This window comes from Cataglyphis hispanica, chromosome 24 (genome assembly GCF_021464435.1).
Source record: "Cataglyphis hispanica isolate Lineage 1 chromosome 24, ULB_Chis1_1.0, whole genome shotgun sequence".
Classification (NCBI taxonomy): domain Eukaryota; kingdom Metazoa; phylum Arthropoda; class Insecta; order Hymenoptera; family Formicidae; genus Cataglyphis; species Cataglyphis hispanica.
The window spans coordinates 2,672,144-2,688,279 of record NC_065977.1 but is presented as its reverse complement, the minus strand read 5'-3'; the positions used below and the strand labels follow the sequence as shown (position 1 = coordinate 2,688,279).

Below are 16,136 nucleotides of genomic sequence, written 5' to 3'. Positions count from 1 at the left end.
TGAAAAAGAAAGAACAAGGATGGAACACTGCACGTTTGATAAATTCGGCTCGAATACATTTCACGGATTTCCATTTTTTTTTATTACGGATTTCGAATCATCGATTTTACATGCCTTTTTTATAACCGAGGATTTATATAGATATTTTTCCTCAAAATAAAAATATACTTTTTTCACATTTATATCTATGTTATTCATTACGATGCTTTTGTTAAACTAATATGTATGTGTCTGTAATGAAAATATATGGATATACATTATAAAATGCCTTTTTCTCACACACATTGCGCTATATTTATAATTATATATATCTCATTGTACAAATTTAAAAAGATTTATATAAAAATATTTTGTTTAACATGCTTAATTATTTCTATATTTGTCTAAGTAATAATTCATTAGCAATATATTGCACTAATTATTTTAAAGTGATTTGACCAATAAAAACCCAAAAATTGTAAAAATGTAAGATATATAAGGATAAATTAAACAATTATTTAAATTAAATTGTGATGTAAAAAGAGATGAAAAAATAATATACAATTAAATAATATGAATAAATTTGATTAGATTATAAAACTTTAATATTATTATGTATTTCTATTATGTAAACTAATGATAAGATATAAAGCCATTGTAAAAAACTTTATTCATATTTTTTAATTACATAATTAAACAGATCAGAAAAATGTAGATATCAGATATTTAAAAAAATTTTTTTAAATGTGCGTTTAATACAAATTTCATTTTAAGTAAAAAATCGCTATTATATAATAGTTAAATATTTTTTTTATATTCTAAATATATTGGAAATACTTGCATCTCTAAGGAGTATGTATCTCCGATATCCATAATATAATAACAATGTCTGAACTGCTATCATCTATAAACAATTGTTTGCTTTATCTCTGTTTTATAGAATATACATCAAATGTAAAAAATAATATCTTCATTTTCATTTATGTGTGTTTTACTTTAATATTTAATTGATGAGACTTTTTCTATAATTTGCTTAAATAAAATTTATACACATGTTAAACAAAACTTATAAACTTAAATTGTATAGAATTCATTGGTTTGCCGTTATTCAGTCTTTGTCAGGTATATTAAATAGTATTCATTGTACAAAATATATCCTCAAATAATGACATGCTTTACTTATTAGATTATTCAATCGCGTATTTAGATATTTTAGAATATTAGTTTAACCTAGTTTGATTAAATAATTTAATAATAAGTAAAAAAGAAGTGTAAATCTTTTCTCCCATATCTATTAAACTTAACAGAAAACGATAAAAAACGGATTATTGTAAAAGTAAATATATAAAAAGCATTGCAATAATTATGTAATTAAGGTCTGGAAGGAAAAATTTCTAATAAGCTTGGTGTACTATGTTAAAGTATTTACATTTACTACAGACATGTAAAAATATATATATATATATATATGTATATAGAATTCCGATATATTTTCTGCTAAGAGAAACTATGTTTGAAACTGCGTAACAAGTAGCTTGGTTGCTTTGGCAATATCGTAAGCGCATGAACGTACTTGCTGCAAGCAACGATCCATGTGTTCGGTATCACTGGTGCATCTTTGAAGACCGGAGCATTCCGCTTGAAGTCTCCCAGTGTTGCCATTTAACTGACGTAAAGCAGATTTGATATTTTCCTCCAGTGGATTCTATTGGTACAGTAGAAATTATTTCTTACCAATTTAGATCCAAATGTGAGAAAACAAATACTTGAAAAAAAGAATGAATAATTTTACTTGAGGAAATATGGCAGTTAGCTCAGCAACAGCAACGCGTATTCTCTCGGCGCAAGGGACAAAAGCTTCTCGTTGGCTCGGATCTTGCATAGCCATCCATAGCTCTTGAATTCGCCTGGTGACTTGTTCCGTTCGTCGGGTCACTTCTTCGCTGGGTGGTAGATTAGGCGTGCCATATTCCCACAAACTTTGCGTGTTATTCCGCGATAAGACCTCTGTATCGCGTTTCGTCTAGATTGAAATAATATTAATAAATAATCGATATATTTCATTAATATATTTCATTAATTATTTCAGAAATTGTCAATTACTTGACAAATAGTCGTTGACCACGATGTTGGTTTCCGCAAGCCCTCTCTCGTCTCGTACATAGATGCTGGTCGTTGATTTCCACGTATAGTGGACGTTTTGATATCGTGCACTGGCTCTAATTCGGGTTCCTGTTCTCCACCGACATGTCCGTTTATGTTGTCTTCATTGGAACCTTTTATCTAAATTGTAAATTGTTTTCAATCTTCAGTATTAAGTACAATTGTAAACATTAATATATTATTTAATGAATAATACTACTTGTATGTTGCATACAAGAAAACATTTTTGCATTACCTGTAGCATACGTTTAAGCTCGCTATTTTCTTGAGTGAGTTGCTCGACAGCGTTTTGTAAGGTATATATCTGTTCGCGGAGATCTCGTACAGTTGATTCAGATAAAGTTAATTGTTTTTTTAAAACTTCTACCATAGATGGAAGACCTTTGGCCATTGGTGCAAATGCTTCCTACACAACATGATGCAATAATAATTTTTATTTTAAACTAGCACAGAGTACACATTTTTAAAATTATTATTATTACAAATTATTATAGGTTAGTATATTTCTATTGTTTAATATATAATATGTATCTACTCAAAGTTTGCAAATTTCCTAAAAATTCTCTTACTTCTCTTTTTGTTAATAGTGTGCCAGTACTTTTAATATTTTTATTACAAATATATGTACTGAGTTTTGTGAAATATCATCTTTTTTATCTTTTCTTGAAATAATTAAAAAAAAAAAAAATAAAAACTTTGTGCTAAAATAGTATAGTTTCACAAAATATGTGTATATTACAATTTAAATATAAATCAGATAAAAATTTAAAAACAAAAACGATTCGTTTATGTTTATATATGTATTTAACTTTGTATTTAAAGAATAAATTTTGAAATAACTTCTTGATTATACTTGTTGAATCTTTCATTTGTTAAAGCTTACCTCATTATTAATTTTAATTTCATTTGCCACATCAGATGAGGTATTAACTGTAGATGTTAAAGCAGTATAGTCATCATCGGATGCAACACTATCATACAAAGGTTCATCATCAGACATTTGTGATCCATGTTTACCAAGTTGCTCCTTGTGCATAGATATTGCAGGATCTAAAACACATATATATATATACGTCATAATATAACAAAATGTACAAAATTCTGTCTGTATAAAATAAATGTTTTTATATTCGATAATATTACTTTGAAATGCATTGTTAGCAAGCATATGTCGTCGTCCTGCCTCAATCAGTAAATCTGCTATAAGTGTAGTGAATTCTTTTGGTGTGAATCTTGCTAATTTCTGTCTTCCTTGATTCCTGGTAGATGACAATTGTGGATTAACTGGCAGAAATGGAACAGCACACTTCTCTGGGAGAGATGCAGTTGAAAACCAAACTATGCAAAATACCAGATATTAGTCTGTTTTCCTATATATTGTTATTATTACTATTTATTTTTTAATATATGTTTTTATTACGCTTATAATTACGAATTAAAATCATATTGTTAAGCTAAAAAAGTTTTTACTCACCCTTCCATAAGAATAGCATGACAAAAATATATATGTCATTTGAATAATTTAAATTACATTTAAATTTTAATCAGTATATTTTTTCTTTTTATATATAAAGCATGTAAAGAATATAAAAATAATACTCACTTGCTTCTATTTCTCGGCGATCCACTTCGTCATAAACATCCATTGCCAATTCCTCCAACAAGTGATTCGATAACTGTAGAAATAAAGCAAATTAAGCAAAATAGAACAAAAATAAATAAAATAAATAATCTTAATATAAATTTCTACATACCATTTGTAGTCTGCTTTTTCCTTCCAAAACTGTCTCATTTTTGTCTAAACTAGAATTCAAGTCAGAAATGATGAGATGTTCATCACCTCGATGATTTGGCTTACGAGAGCATATATGATATGTCAATCTATCTGTTACTTCATACATACATTCAATTATGCGTTCGGATAAATCTATATGTCCTGCCATCCTAAAACAATAAACAAAAGATTTCATACCTTTACCACATATATACCTCGTATATATACATTCCATATTAAACTTTATTTACTTAGCAATATCAGCAGCTATTTGTCCATTTAGATCAATTACACTTGGATCAGCGCCATTAGCTATTAAAAGTTCTACCTGCAGATTTTGTCCAGCACGAGCTGCAACATGTAAGGGTGTGGTTCCTTTTTCCTGCAGATACATACACATATATATATATATATATATATATATATATATATATATATATATAATTCAAGAAATGTTTTCATTCATAATTCAATTATATTTAATAATAACATATACTTTAAAATATATACTTGTAAATTATCTTAATAAATACTAAAATATATATATTTTTAAATAAATATTTAAAAAAAAATATATATATATATATAGACCTTGTAAAAATAATTGGGATTAGCGCCTTGTGCCAATAGCCTCAATGAAGTTTCTAAATTGCTTGTACGAACACTACTATGTAACTGTCTATTGAGTTCCTCCTCGGTACAACATTCTTCCTTGCTTGGTCGTAATATAAATGCCAGATGTTGATGCTTTGCCTTAATGAAATCTGCTTTTACAGGACTATAAGCAAGTAATATAATAAATATAAAAAATATGATCTTATATAAAAAATATATAAGAAAAATAATTGATATTTAAAGATAGTTTTAGTATTCAGAATCAGTTCTATTTAGAAGAATCATAATAATTAATCTCCATTTAAATCTGATTTAATCTGATCTTTGAAAACATCAAAGTATCTGTAGATGAAAGAATTCTGCTCTCTGTATACATAAAATTTATTATATAAATCACTAACTGTAAGGGATCCTTAGCCTGGGGTTTCCTTCTACTAATTTTCAAGCTGCTAGGATCCAGCAGAGAATGTTCCCAAATACTATTAGCTCCATTGTCATTCAAAGTATGCACCATCTAGAAAATTTATATCCAGTTATTTCAAACATTGCAATATGATGTGTATACACTATAAAAATTCTAAAAGAGCTTTCCTTCAATTGCTTTTCAGCAATTGTTTACTAACATTCAGTAAATTTGTATTCCAAACACTCTTGTGCAGCGACTTAATATGTGACACATGACGCCCTAGACTACGATGAATTCCGCAACAGTCGTCACATAACAAAATAGCTCTATTTATCGACGCCCATCCTGGTTCTAAAATAATTATTTTCAATCCTATGATTTTCTTTTAAATAAATAATTAATAAATATTCGAAAATGCTCTTTCTATTAAGAAATATATATGTTTACATTTTCGATTACGTTAAGTAAAAATTGAAATACATGTTTGACATGATGATAATTGTCATATGTCTTATATTCTAAAAAAAAAAAGAAATATTCAAAACTGTTAACGGCGCGGGATTAAATAAATGATCGCCAAGAAAACCGATGTTGCTCACCGAGAGTCCCACAGTCAGCGCATACATCCGCGCTTGCTTTGTGCTTCGGACGCGCCATAGTTTTATCTTCCCTTGATCAATGACACTTATTTGCGCACATTATATCGGCATGACATAGTCAACAATTGACGACAATTGACGCAGTCGACGATGATTTGTATCGGGAGTAAAAACACAAATTGAATTGTGTCATCCTGCTCTTATTGCGAAGAACATCCGAGAAAATGAAAAAAAAAAAAATTCAGGCACGCGATCGAGACGCCCGATAGCGGACGCATTTCGTAAATGCACGAAAGTTTATCAATTGTTTATCCACAACTGTTGGTAAATTTTACCTTTTCAAAAATTCTAATTATTTATATTATCAAACATCGGTAATATCACAATGATGCATCCAGCGTGTTGTGTCACAGACTCAAAGTATATAAATAATTTATTAAAGTTTTTGTTCTTATAACTTGTCTCCCGATAATATTTTTATATTCCGTTATTCTAAATAAACAATAATATATATTTATTAAAAAAAAAAAACCCCATATCTCTCATAAATAATTTTACATTTACTAATCGAATTATTTATTATTTATATAAAAAATTATTTTTTTGATATATATTTATTTATAAAAAACACTATACATAATATATATAAGTAATTTTTTATTTGTTAATCCATATCATTTATTTATGTAAAAAAATTCTTTGATAAAACCTGTCTCTTGGCATGTGCACATGCACGCGCTCAGCACGCAAACAAAACATATACATACACCAATTCTCAATTTTAAAATAAATATTACAATGATTATTTATTGCGCGTTTCATCTTATGATTAAAACATTTATTAGGTATGAAATATTGAGTATATATTGCAACTCATCGATTTCCTCTATTTTCTAAAATTCATCCATTCCAAGACAGTTGTTTTTCTTCTAAGATTCTTCTCTTCTGCTGCTTTTCTAAATTCATTACATAATGATGTGCAGCAAGTGCAATATTTTCATCACGAGTTTTACAAATTTCTTTTAAAATATTATTATTTTCAACATTAAAAAAACTTTAGTCTTAGAAAATAATCTTAATCTAAAATAGAGAAAATCGACTGATGTACACAAAATTATTGTATCTAGTCTTCATATAAATTATAAAGCTCTGCGAGTATCTTACCCGACAAAGAAGCTTTTGCATCACTACTTTCAGAATATAAATTATCATTTTTTGCTTTTGAACAACTAAAATGTTTAATGTTAGGTGTTAACAAACAGCTCATACGTGACTTTAAAGCCATATATTCCTTCAAAGGTCTCTCTTCTTTCTTGTTTTTGTACTTTAACACAGGAGTGCTTTTCTTAAGCGATACAATCGTCATATTAGACTTTATATTTGTGATATCCAGCATATTTTCTAAATTCACAAAGCTATCATTTTCCTTGTTGCTCTCGGAACTAAGATCGAACTGACACAATGATCGAATTCTGGAATTGTTCTTTTCACATATATCTGTTTTCACAAATTTCATTAAATTAATATCAGGTGTTTTATAAATTTCTTTTGGAATATGACTGTCTTCAATATTAATACTTTCTTCATTATTAATATTTTCCTTAATATTATCTTCAGTATTAATGTTGCTGATCATACATAGTGATTCTTCATTATTAATATTTTCCTTAATATTAATATTATCTTCAGTATTAATGTTGCTGATCATACATAGTGATTCTTCATTATTAATATTTTCCTTAATATTAATATTATCTTCAGTATTAATGTTGCTGATCACACATAGTGATTTTGTGTTTATATCATTCATTATTTTTATACGATCATTTAAATTTTCAGGCATTTGCTGCATAATCTTGGTATCATTGTTATCGCTTTCCTTTTTTGTTATATTTATCGCAGATAATACATCCATAATAGTAGTAAATGTAAATCTCAAATTCGGCAATATATCTTCTTCTAATCTGCGAATGTCATGTTCTAATTTAGTTGCCAAAACTGTAAGTTGTGTCTTATTAAGAGTTACATATTCATCATTTTTGTTAGCGCTATGGTTTAAATTCAAGCATGGCTGATTTATCATTTCAACATTTCGTGCAGATTGATGCAGGTCTTCTCTATAATTGTTTTTAGTCATAGATAAGCATTTCTTTTCTTCAACATTAATTGAACTATTGACAATTTTTCTTCCCAATTCATCATTCTTTGTGTCTATACATTCTGAATGTAAAATATCTATCCCAGACTGATCATGCACAGTAAACATTTGCGATGATAAATGTTGTATCATTGTTTCGTTAACTTGTTCGTGTATGACAGAATTAATTTGTGAACTTGTAACTCTCATAGGAGATGAACAACTTTCTGATCTCTCGGATATTCTAGGATACTTATTGTCACACACAGAGTAGTCTGAGATACATATTTGAGGTAATATAAAATTGGTTTGCTTCGCTCTGTTCTTAACATATGAATTCTTTACGCTATTCGGTGGCAATAAGAAACTTTTTCTTGTAGACAAATGTAAATTTTCTTTTTTCGAACTATCATTTAAATTATTTTTGCTTCTTATTACTGTTTCAGTTTTAGTCATGACAACTGGTATTTTCGTAAAGCTTAAATTTCGCCGCACATTCTTCTTGTTATGAGACAGTTTTATATGTGTGGTTGTTTCTGCACAAAAAAAAAAATAAAATAAATAGAAAGATTATAAAAAAGAACACGATGACACAATTGCTAACTATAAATATATACATTGAAAAAATAAAATGAGAAAGAAATCTATATATACTAACCATTTCCTTTTCGATTTGAAGCACTTTTCAAGTGAGGAGTGATTCTTTCAGGCAATCTAATTTTACCAGTTAAATCTGCAAATGATACATCTTTTGTTAATATAATAAACTCAACAATAAAATTTAAAAAAAAAATATATATATACACATAATATATATATATATATATATATATATATATATATATATATATATATATATACACACTATTAAAAAGTTTTGTTAAAAAATACTAAAGGAAAAAAAAATTGACATTACTTGTTTGACCATTTCGTGACTGCTTACATGATCCAAATAATTGGGTAATTCTTACAGGTTTGGATATCTCTCGTACTAAAATAACAAATTATTTAATTTTCTTTAGTTACAATATAAAAAATAAACTATAATGTGTTCAATATATCTTCATGTTAATAGCATTATTTATATATTATATATATACTTATAATGCATTATAATTTATTATAATAAACGATTTATTAACCTGAACTCTCAGACTGGCATCCATAAGTGGAATAATCAGCTTGATGTGATGTGGTTTTTATTCGAAACATTTTCAAACAAATTGTGCTGAAAATATAAATTTATATAAATCTTATTTTAATAAGAGTTGCAAATATGCAAGCAAACTCTTTTTCAAAGTGCTCTAAAAAATTTTAAATATAACAATTAAATCATTTAACATCGATATAAAATTTATTCTTTGCAAAATTGGATAAATATAAAAGAGATAATCAGAAAAATGAATTGTATATAAATGATTCGTACAATCTAATTTCCTAAAAATAATTCTACTTTTGTTTCTAAAAAAATGATTACCATAGAGTATATGTTTTGTAATGTAATCTCTATTCTTTCAAGAGTATAAAATATAAACACAAAGATTTATCCTTTTAATTAAGAAATTGTGTATCGTATAAAAATAATGATCATTCACATTCAATAATCCAAATTCTTTTTACACAGGTTGCAGGCTTTCCTCCAATATTCTTCTACTCGTTTTTCTATATTCTCACATCTTATTAACATGTGCTGTTTGAATCAACAATGTGTATTGTAGCAAACAAATCTCGCAAATGAAAACGATCGCAATCACTACACGATACAAAATACAATTCTAAATTATTCTAGAGATTTCAAACTTGTCTGCACAAACATAACGGTCTGTTGTCACGATGTATGCAAATAATATAGATATATTTATAAACGTAGAAAAATAGTATTTTAATTTTATTATAATTTTAATCTTAATTTTAATTTATCTAATTTTAATTCTAATTTTAATTCATTTAATTTTAATTCTTATTTTAATTTTATTTCAATTTCTTGCTATATGAATGTAACGATTCCAATCAGGTAAATACAATATTTCTATTGGCTATCAAATAGAGAATTTCCAATGTCCCGAAAATTTTTTTACTTAACAGCCAATCATGACATGTTTGACATGTGCGTTTTTGTTAGAAAGCTTCTCTATTTGGTTGCGTTCTAAAATTTACTCTTTGGAGTATAGTAACGTTTGATTGACCAATCAGAACAATGTCCAATCCATAGACATATGTTTATGTTATATGTATGGTATCAAAATCTATGGTATTAATTCCATCGCGCATGCGCGAAAAATCCGGCTCTCAATAACAACACAGAGTCCGGAGAAATTTATTCCTCCAACCTCTAATCTTCGATTCACGGCATATTATTGATAATTGATCAGTTTTTCGTATAGTTTGGTGACTAAAATGACGAAAGGTATAATGAATATATCTTAATTTTTACCAATTATAAGTATGAATATGAAATTGAAATAACACAATAATTATACAAGCAAGTGTAAAGGTGTTTAAATAATTTGTATTTTATTTCGGAAGACGCAACACAGCATTTGATAATAAGATGTATAATGATTTTACTATTTTATAGAAGAGAGCTTGGAAAAAAAGTCGGTGGAACGTAATGATAGCGATAAGAAAGCAGCGTCCGATTCGGGGCCTGATCCATCAGCCCCAATCACGAGGAAAGGAGTATTAACATCTTTTCTAACCGGCAAACCTATGGAAATACCAGAACAAGACATTGTAATAAACTTTTGATTTATCTCTATAGATTGAATATATTTATATGATATTATAGGTTTTGTTCATATTTTTCTTATAGCTTGGTAAATGCAGGTTTGTTTCTGAGTTTGAAAAATTGAATCGTATTGGAGAAGGTACTTACGGAATTGTATATCGAGCGAGAGATACAAAAAATGACAAAGTTGTTGCATTGAAGAAAGTAAGGATGGAACATGAGAAGGATGGATTGCCAGTGAGTGGTCTCAGGGAAATATCAGTCTTGTTATCATGTCGACACGAAAATATTGTGCATCTAAGGGAAGTAGTAGTAGGTAGAAGTTTGGAAAGCATTTTCCTTGCAATGGAATATTGCGAACAAGATCTAGCGAGTTTGCTGGACAATATGCAGGCACCGTTTTCAGAGAGTCAAGTCAAATGTATAGTGTTGCAAGTACTAAAGGGTCTTCGTTACTTGCATCATAATTTTATTGTTCATAGAGACTTGAAAGTCTCTAATCTTCTTATGACCGATAAAGGTTGCGTAAAAATTGCTGATTTTGGATTGGCAAGATGGTTTGGTTTACCATTAAAACCAATGACTCCTCGAGTAGTAACATTATGGTACAGAGCACCAGAATTGCTATTGCAAGCCAAGACACAAACTACTTCTGTTGATATGTGGGCAGCTGGATGCATATTGGGTAAGAAATTAATGTTAAACAGGACTTATTAATATTATTATATTGCTTATATGCATAAACGTGACACATATGTTGTATATCATTCATTTTATTATAGGAGAGCTATTGGGACATAGACCTTTATTACCAGGTAGAACAGAAATAGCACAATTAGAATTAATCGTCGACTTATTGGGTACACCCAGTGAAGCTATTTGGCCAGAATTTAACTCGTTACCGGCGCTGCAGAATTTTACGCTTAAACAACAACCATATAACAACTTGAAACAAAGATTTCCTTGGTTGAGTGCAGCTGGTCTTAGATTGTTAAACTTCTTATTTATGTACGATCCTAAGAAGAGAGCAACCGCCGAAGAATGTTTGCAAAGCAGTTATTTCAAAGAAGCTCCTTTACGTCAGTATGAATATATATATACACACATATATAAACGCATTTTTAGTTTTCTTTAGAATTGTCTTCCTAAAACAGAACTTATAATAGAACTATCTAACTAATTCGATATTATTACAGCTTGCGATCCAAAACTTATGCCTACTTTCCCACAACATAGAAATATGAAAAAAGCGGCTGCTCAGAAAGAAAATCGCGAACAAGAATCTACCGTTACTGATCAAACCAATAATCTACCAGCAATTTCAGATCTTGTACGTTCATCGATGCGTAACAACTACATACATAAAATATTTAGATTTAATTTAAAAATTTTTGCACGCATACATAAAAACAAGCACACGCATACACACATATATATATATATATGGTGTCCCAGAATTCATAAATTAAAATACTGAGGCGGAAGTTCGAAAAATTGAATGAAAATGATTTAGTGGTCAATCACGTAATTGATGTTCATAAAAAAACTCAATGATAAAAATAGTATGCATAAAGAATATACATAAATCATGAATTATACGCTTTAAACGAGTGTATATATATTAAGAAAACAGTATTGTGATTCGAAAATTTTGGGACACTATATCACGTGTATAAATTTTAATCTATATATTTAGATTTATTTATATATTTATTTGTTTCAGCTTGGATCGTTAGTTAAGAAAAGACGTGTTGAGTGAAAAAATTTTCAAATCAACTTGATCTCTTGATTTTTTCTTTGAAATATATAATATATATTGTCAATTTTTTTTTAAATGTATCCGTAAATAAAACTGACATTATGATTGATAATATAACATGTAAACTTATTGACAATTATACCTTTTGCATAAAACATTTTTAATGATAATTGATAACATTATGGCATCTGTTTTATTTGGAAAAATAATTCGTGAACAACAGATTAATAAGTTTACTGTTGTATATTCGCGCGAAAGATGCTAATTCAATGAATAAAATAAAACTTCTAATAAATTTTATATTTGTTTTGTATTTAACCAAATTCCATTCGAATATATCATTAACATGTGTTATATTTATATTTTGTATCTTCTATAAAGACGGGTATTTTATATTTTACAATAACTGCATAGCCTTTTTTTACAAAAATATGTAATTATAAATTATAATTAAAATAATTAAAATACTTGAAAAAAAGAGAGCTACAATTTTTCATAACTTTTCTTATATTCGCCATGAGGATCGTATTTGGCAACAAGACGATCCCAATCCTTGGATCGTTTTGTTTTGAGATGATGTATTACTTTTTCTGCCACAGCCTTTTGATCATCATTGCACTTACTGCAATCGGTTGTTAGAGCATCCGGTAGAATCTCTGAGAATAAAATAAAATTCATATATATTATTATTCCACTATAATTAATAATATTGCTGCAGGTATATAATATATAATTTAAATTATTCCAAGATCAGTGCAAAATATATCTTTTGAATTTATCGTACATTATTATAGCTTTTTACTATATCGCTTATATGTATATTAACATAATTTTGCGATTAAATACTATTACTAATGATTAAATATTAAATATTATTATCAATGTTTGAACATATAAAAAATTAAATTTATTTGCTATTTTTTATATTGTTTATTCGCATTTTAAACATGATTAAAAGTTATATACATTTTAAACGTGATTAAATGTTATATATACATTTTTTACAATTAGAATTATTTTCGATCTTAAAAAGTAATATATAAAAAAATAATATTACTTAAATAATCCCGGATATATATGTATAATTAAGCGAGAAAGTTGACACTAAACATTATGTAATGGTGAGAGGAGGGAGGGAGGGAGGGGAGGAGAGAGAGTATGGATATTAAATCTACCGTAATATTACATCCACAATTGCAATGTAATACTGTATGTGTTCATTGAATCAATGTGGGTATATAAAAATAAGAAATAAAAAAATAAGAGTGTGGAAAAATATCTTTTTATGATATGTCTTAAGCTCAATAATTGTTTTCTTTCCTACACTGAAAAAAAATGTTGATTTGACAAATATTTAAATATATTTAAGTCAAATATATATTAACGTAAGATAATTTAATATGTTGTATTTGACTTTAAATACTTAAATACTTGAATTAACAAAATGGTAATAATCAGTTGGACGGATTTAGTCAAATCAATATTTTCTTTTTCACTGTACACGTACTTCTTAATGCGCGACCTTCGGCAGTACATGGTCCTTCGTCCAACAGGCATCTAATGTAATTGTTGAGAATACGATTGCTTTGAAGAATTTTATCCACATCCACCTCATCGTATTTCCTAGAATATTTCTCAGCGGTAACCAGAATCATCATCAACGAGGCCAAGATCAAGAAATATTTCTTCATTGTGGAAGATTATCAATAAGTATCGAGAACACACAATTTTGATTTCTTCTTCAGTCGACAAGGCTGCTGACAGGAGTTAAAACAAACTAAAGCGTCAATCGCCGACAGTCTAGCCTTTATATAGTCGAACGGAGAACGATTCGAACGGAGAAGTATATTATGTATTCTACCTGCCATGCAACTCGAATGTCTTACAATTACCTCCCTAAAAGTAATATGACGTCTTACATTAATATTACCTGAAGTAATGAATTTGAATATTACTATCGTATTATTTTGACAATCGATCATTTATTCACTCAGCTTTATTATATCTCGATTAGAATTTTCTGTGATAAAATGATAAATATCCACGAAAAGCTCTCGTTATACTCTTTAATTTCATCTATGAATAATATCATCAATCAGTTTTGCATAAGTTCCATAATTTTGAAAAAAAGGATAATATATATATTTTATATAAAAAGTAACAAACATAGATTTTTTCTCGAATTTTAGAATTCTCATATTTTCTTTGGGACTAATTTTAATTAATTATTTCTTCAATCTTTATATATATATGTATATGTGTTGCGTTAGAATCTTTATCTGATTGCTATTGATATGCATAGCAGGTCGAGTCTTTGACCCACTCTATTGATGGATTACATCAAGAGAAGCAGACTAAAGTTTGTGCTTTGGACAATATATATTTATAAAATATTTTCGATACTAATTGTGAGAGATATTCTGTTGTAACTTATTAGCGTAAGCTTTTTGCATGAAAATCTGACAAATGCCTGCTTATATATATTTTATCAAAAATAATTAATTTTTGCTTTCAATATTTGTCAAATTCGCCTTTGTTTGTTTATATAAAAAAAAATACATTGATGTGATGATATCAATTAATATATATTAATATATCTCAATTAAGAAATATTACACAGTAATAGTGCGCGGATCACACAAACTATTGAAACGTGTGACGCATGAAGAGAAAGTGGCTTGGATTCACCGATAATCTCACTGGCTGTAGCTTCTTATTGTATAAAAGAATTTTTAAATGGATCACCCTTTTTTTCGAAAGGTTTGATTTTGAGATGTCATATAAAATTTGCTTTTATTGTATTGTATACTTTGCAAAATAATTTTTCTTTTTATATTGTAATTTTACATTTATACCTGATTTTATAAACACACATAAAAATATAAAAGAATTTACATTTTTTTATTTAGTTTATATATAAAATTAGTTTATATATATATATAAAAATGGGTAAAAAAAAGTATTACATAAAAGATATATATTTAACATGATTTAACACACATGTTTTAATGAATTAATTTTTATCAATATCCACGTCATCATATAATCATCTTCGAAATAAAGAAACAAACTATTTGTTTTCATTGAAATGAGTTGGTGAAGTGTACATTCCTTTGATCGTGCGCCATTGCGTGGGATATCGCGATTGTAGAAATTGTATCAATCTCTGTAGATTTATTTTCTGCTGCAAAGTGCAACGGCGACAATTATCCTTGAGTACTACGGGCAGAATACCTGTATGTATAAAGAAAAGCACAATCATTAAAAAAAATTATCCAAGCAAAACAGAAAATCACGATAAAATCAAAATAGCATCATAATAACTATCAAAGGTTGTTATGATGTCATTTTGATGTTTCGTTTTGCTTGAATATAATATTAGTAATTTTTACTTCAAATGCACAAAAAAGACTCAAATGTATTTTCGTATAAGTTCAAATAATTATAAGGATTTATGATATAAGAATAGAAATAACAGAATATGATTCTTACGTTTTACTTGTTTTCCAAATCCATCGCACTCCCCTGTCTCCAATAAGCAGTGAAGTTCCTTATCGATGAAACGTTTATCTGTCAAATACGACGAAATATCTTGCGCTCGGCAAAAAGCGACGAGTCCTGAGCTGATCAGAATTATAATAATAATAATTCGAGTGTTCATTTTTTAAAAACGATGGTAATTTAATTCAAAAAGGTATAATATAAACTTAGTACTCAATTGCTCGAACATATGGACAAAGGCACACTGCTCTCATCAAACTTCTTATAGGTATATAGTCCTGTAAGCAGAACACACATATACTTACATATATATATATTTATATCGCGTAACCTTTGATCTTTACAACGTCACGATTTGACTCTTCGTTAAGTTTCAAAATTTGATCTTTCATACGTTCAAATATAGACTGCGCGCGCACGTTTCGAATTCCATTGTCAGTATTGCCAACGTGACGTCACGTAACGTCATAGTGCA

The 16,136-nt window shown here is 28.0% G+C and overlaps 5 protein-coding genes across 6 annotated transcripts; 1 reads left to right on the top strand and 4 right to left on the bottom strand.

Moving 5' to 3' along the window:
- Positions 1-54: 54 nt before the first annotated feature.
- On the bottom strand, positions 55-5,789 carry LOC126858201 (ARF GTPase-activating protein GIT1). Its single transcript, XM_050608342.1, has 13 exons — positions 5,537-5,789; positions 5,155-5,288; positions 4,933-5,045; positions 4,508-4,694; positions 4,168-4,298; positions 3,897-4,086; positions 3,746-3,818; positions 3,286-3,480; positions 3,026-3,192; positions 2,378-2,548; positions 2,083-2,262; positions 1,772-2,002; positions 55-1,684 (listed from the first exon to the last, which is right to left on the bottom strand). Exons 1-13 carry the CDS (start codon positions 5,592-5,594, stop codon positions 1,487-1,489), a joined length of 2,028 nt encoding a protein of 675 aa, XP_050464299.1. The 5' UTR covers positions 5,595-5,789; the 3' UTR covers positions 55-1,486.
- A 342-nt stretch (positions 5,790-6,131) lies between these two features.
- On the bottom strand, positions 6,132-9,492 carry LOC126858204 (uncharacterized protein PF3D7_1120600-like). 2 transcript variants are annotated; one of them, XM_050608347.1, is made up of 5 exons: positions 9,269-9,492; positions 8,816-8,901; positions 8,590-8,664; positions 8,332-8,406; positions 6,132-8,209 (listed from the first exon to the last, which is right to left on the bottom strand). In XM_050608347.1, exons 2-5 carry the CDS (start codon positions 8,883-8,885, stop codon positions 6,660-6,662), a joined length of 1,770 nt encoding a protein of 589 aa, XP_050464304.1. In that variant the 5' UTR covers positions 8,886-8,901; positions 9,269-9,492; the 3' UTR covers positions 6,132-6,659. The 2 variants fall into 2 exon arrangements, with proteins under 2 accessions (XP_050464304.1, XP_050464303.1); XM_050608346.1 differs by having other exon boundaries at positions 6,134-8,209; positions 9,151-9,492.
- Positions 9,493-9,947: 455 nt separating this feature from the next.
- LOC126858210 (cyclin-dependent kinase 10) lies at positions 9,948-12,455 on the top strand. Its single transcript, XM_050608357.1, has 6 exons — positions 9,948-10,080; positions 10,252-10,406; positions 10,486-11,086; positions 11,184-11,480; positions 11,598-11,731; positions 12,125-12,455. Exons 1-6 carry the CDS (start codon positions 10,071-10,073, stop codon positions 12,158-12,160), a joined length of 1,233 nt encoding a protein of 410 aa, XP_050464314.1. The 5' UTR covers positions 9,948-10,070; the 3' UTR covers positions 12,161-12,455.
- On the bottom strand, positions 12,452-13,968 carry LOC126858223 (ejaculatory bulb-specific protein 3-like). The gene is made up of 2 exons (XM_050608374.1): positions 13,668-13,968; positions 12,452-12,816 (listed from the first exon to the last, which is right to left on the bottom strand). Exons 1-2 carry the CDS (start codon positions 13,849-13,851, stop codon positions 12,644-12,646), a joined length of 357 nt encoding a protein of 118 aa, XP_050464331.1. The 5' UTR covers positions 13,852-13,968; the 3' UTR covers positions 12,452-12,643.
- A 1,168-nt stretch (positions 13,969-15,136) lies between these two features.
- LOC126858224 (ejaculatory bulb-specific protein 3-like) lies at positions 15,137-15,939 on the bottom strand. Its single transcript, XM_050608375.1, has 3 exons — positions 15,875-15,939; positions 15,653-15,783; positions 15,137-15,394 (listed from the first exon to the last, which is right to left on the bottom strand). The coding sequence occupies exons 1-3, from the start codon at positions 15,913-15,915 to the stop codon at positions 15,231-15,233; spliced, it is 336 nt and encodes a 111-aa protein (XP_050464332.1). The 5' UTR covers positions 15,916-15,939; the 3' UTR covers positions 15,137-15,230.
- Between the last annotated feature and the right edge of the window lie 197 nt (positions 15,940-16,136).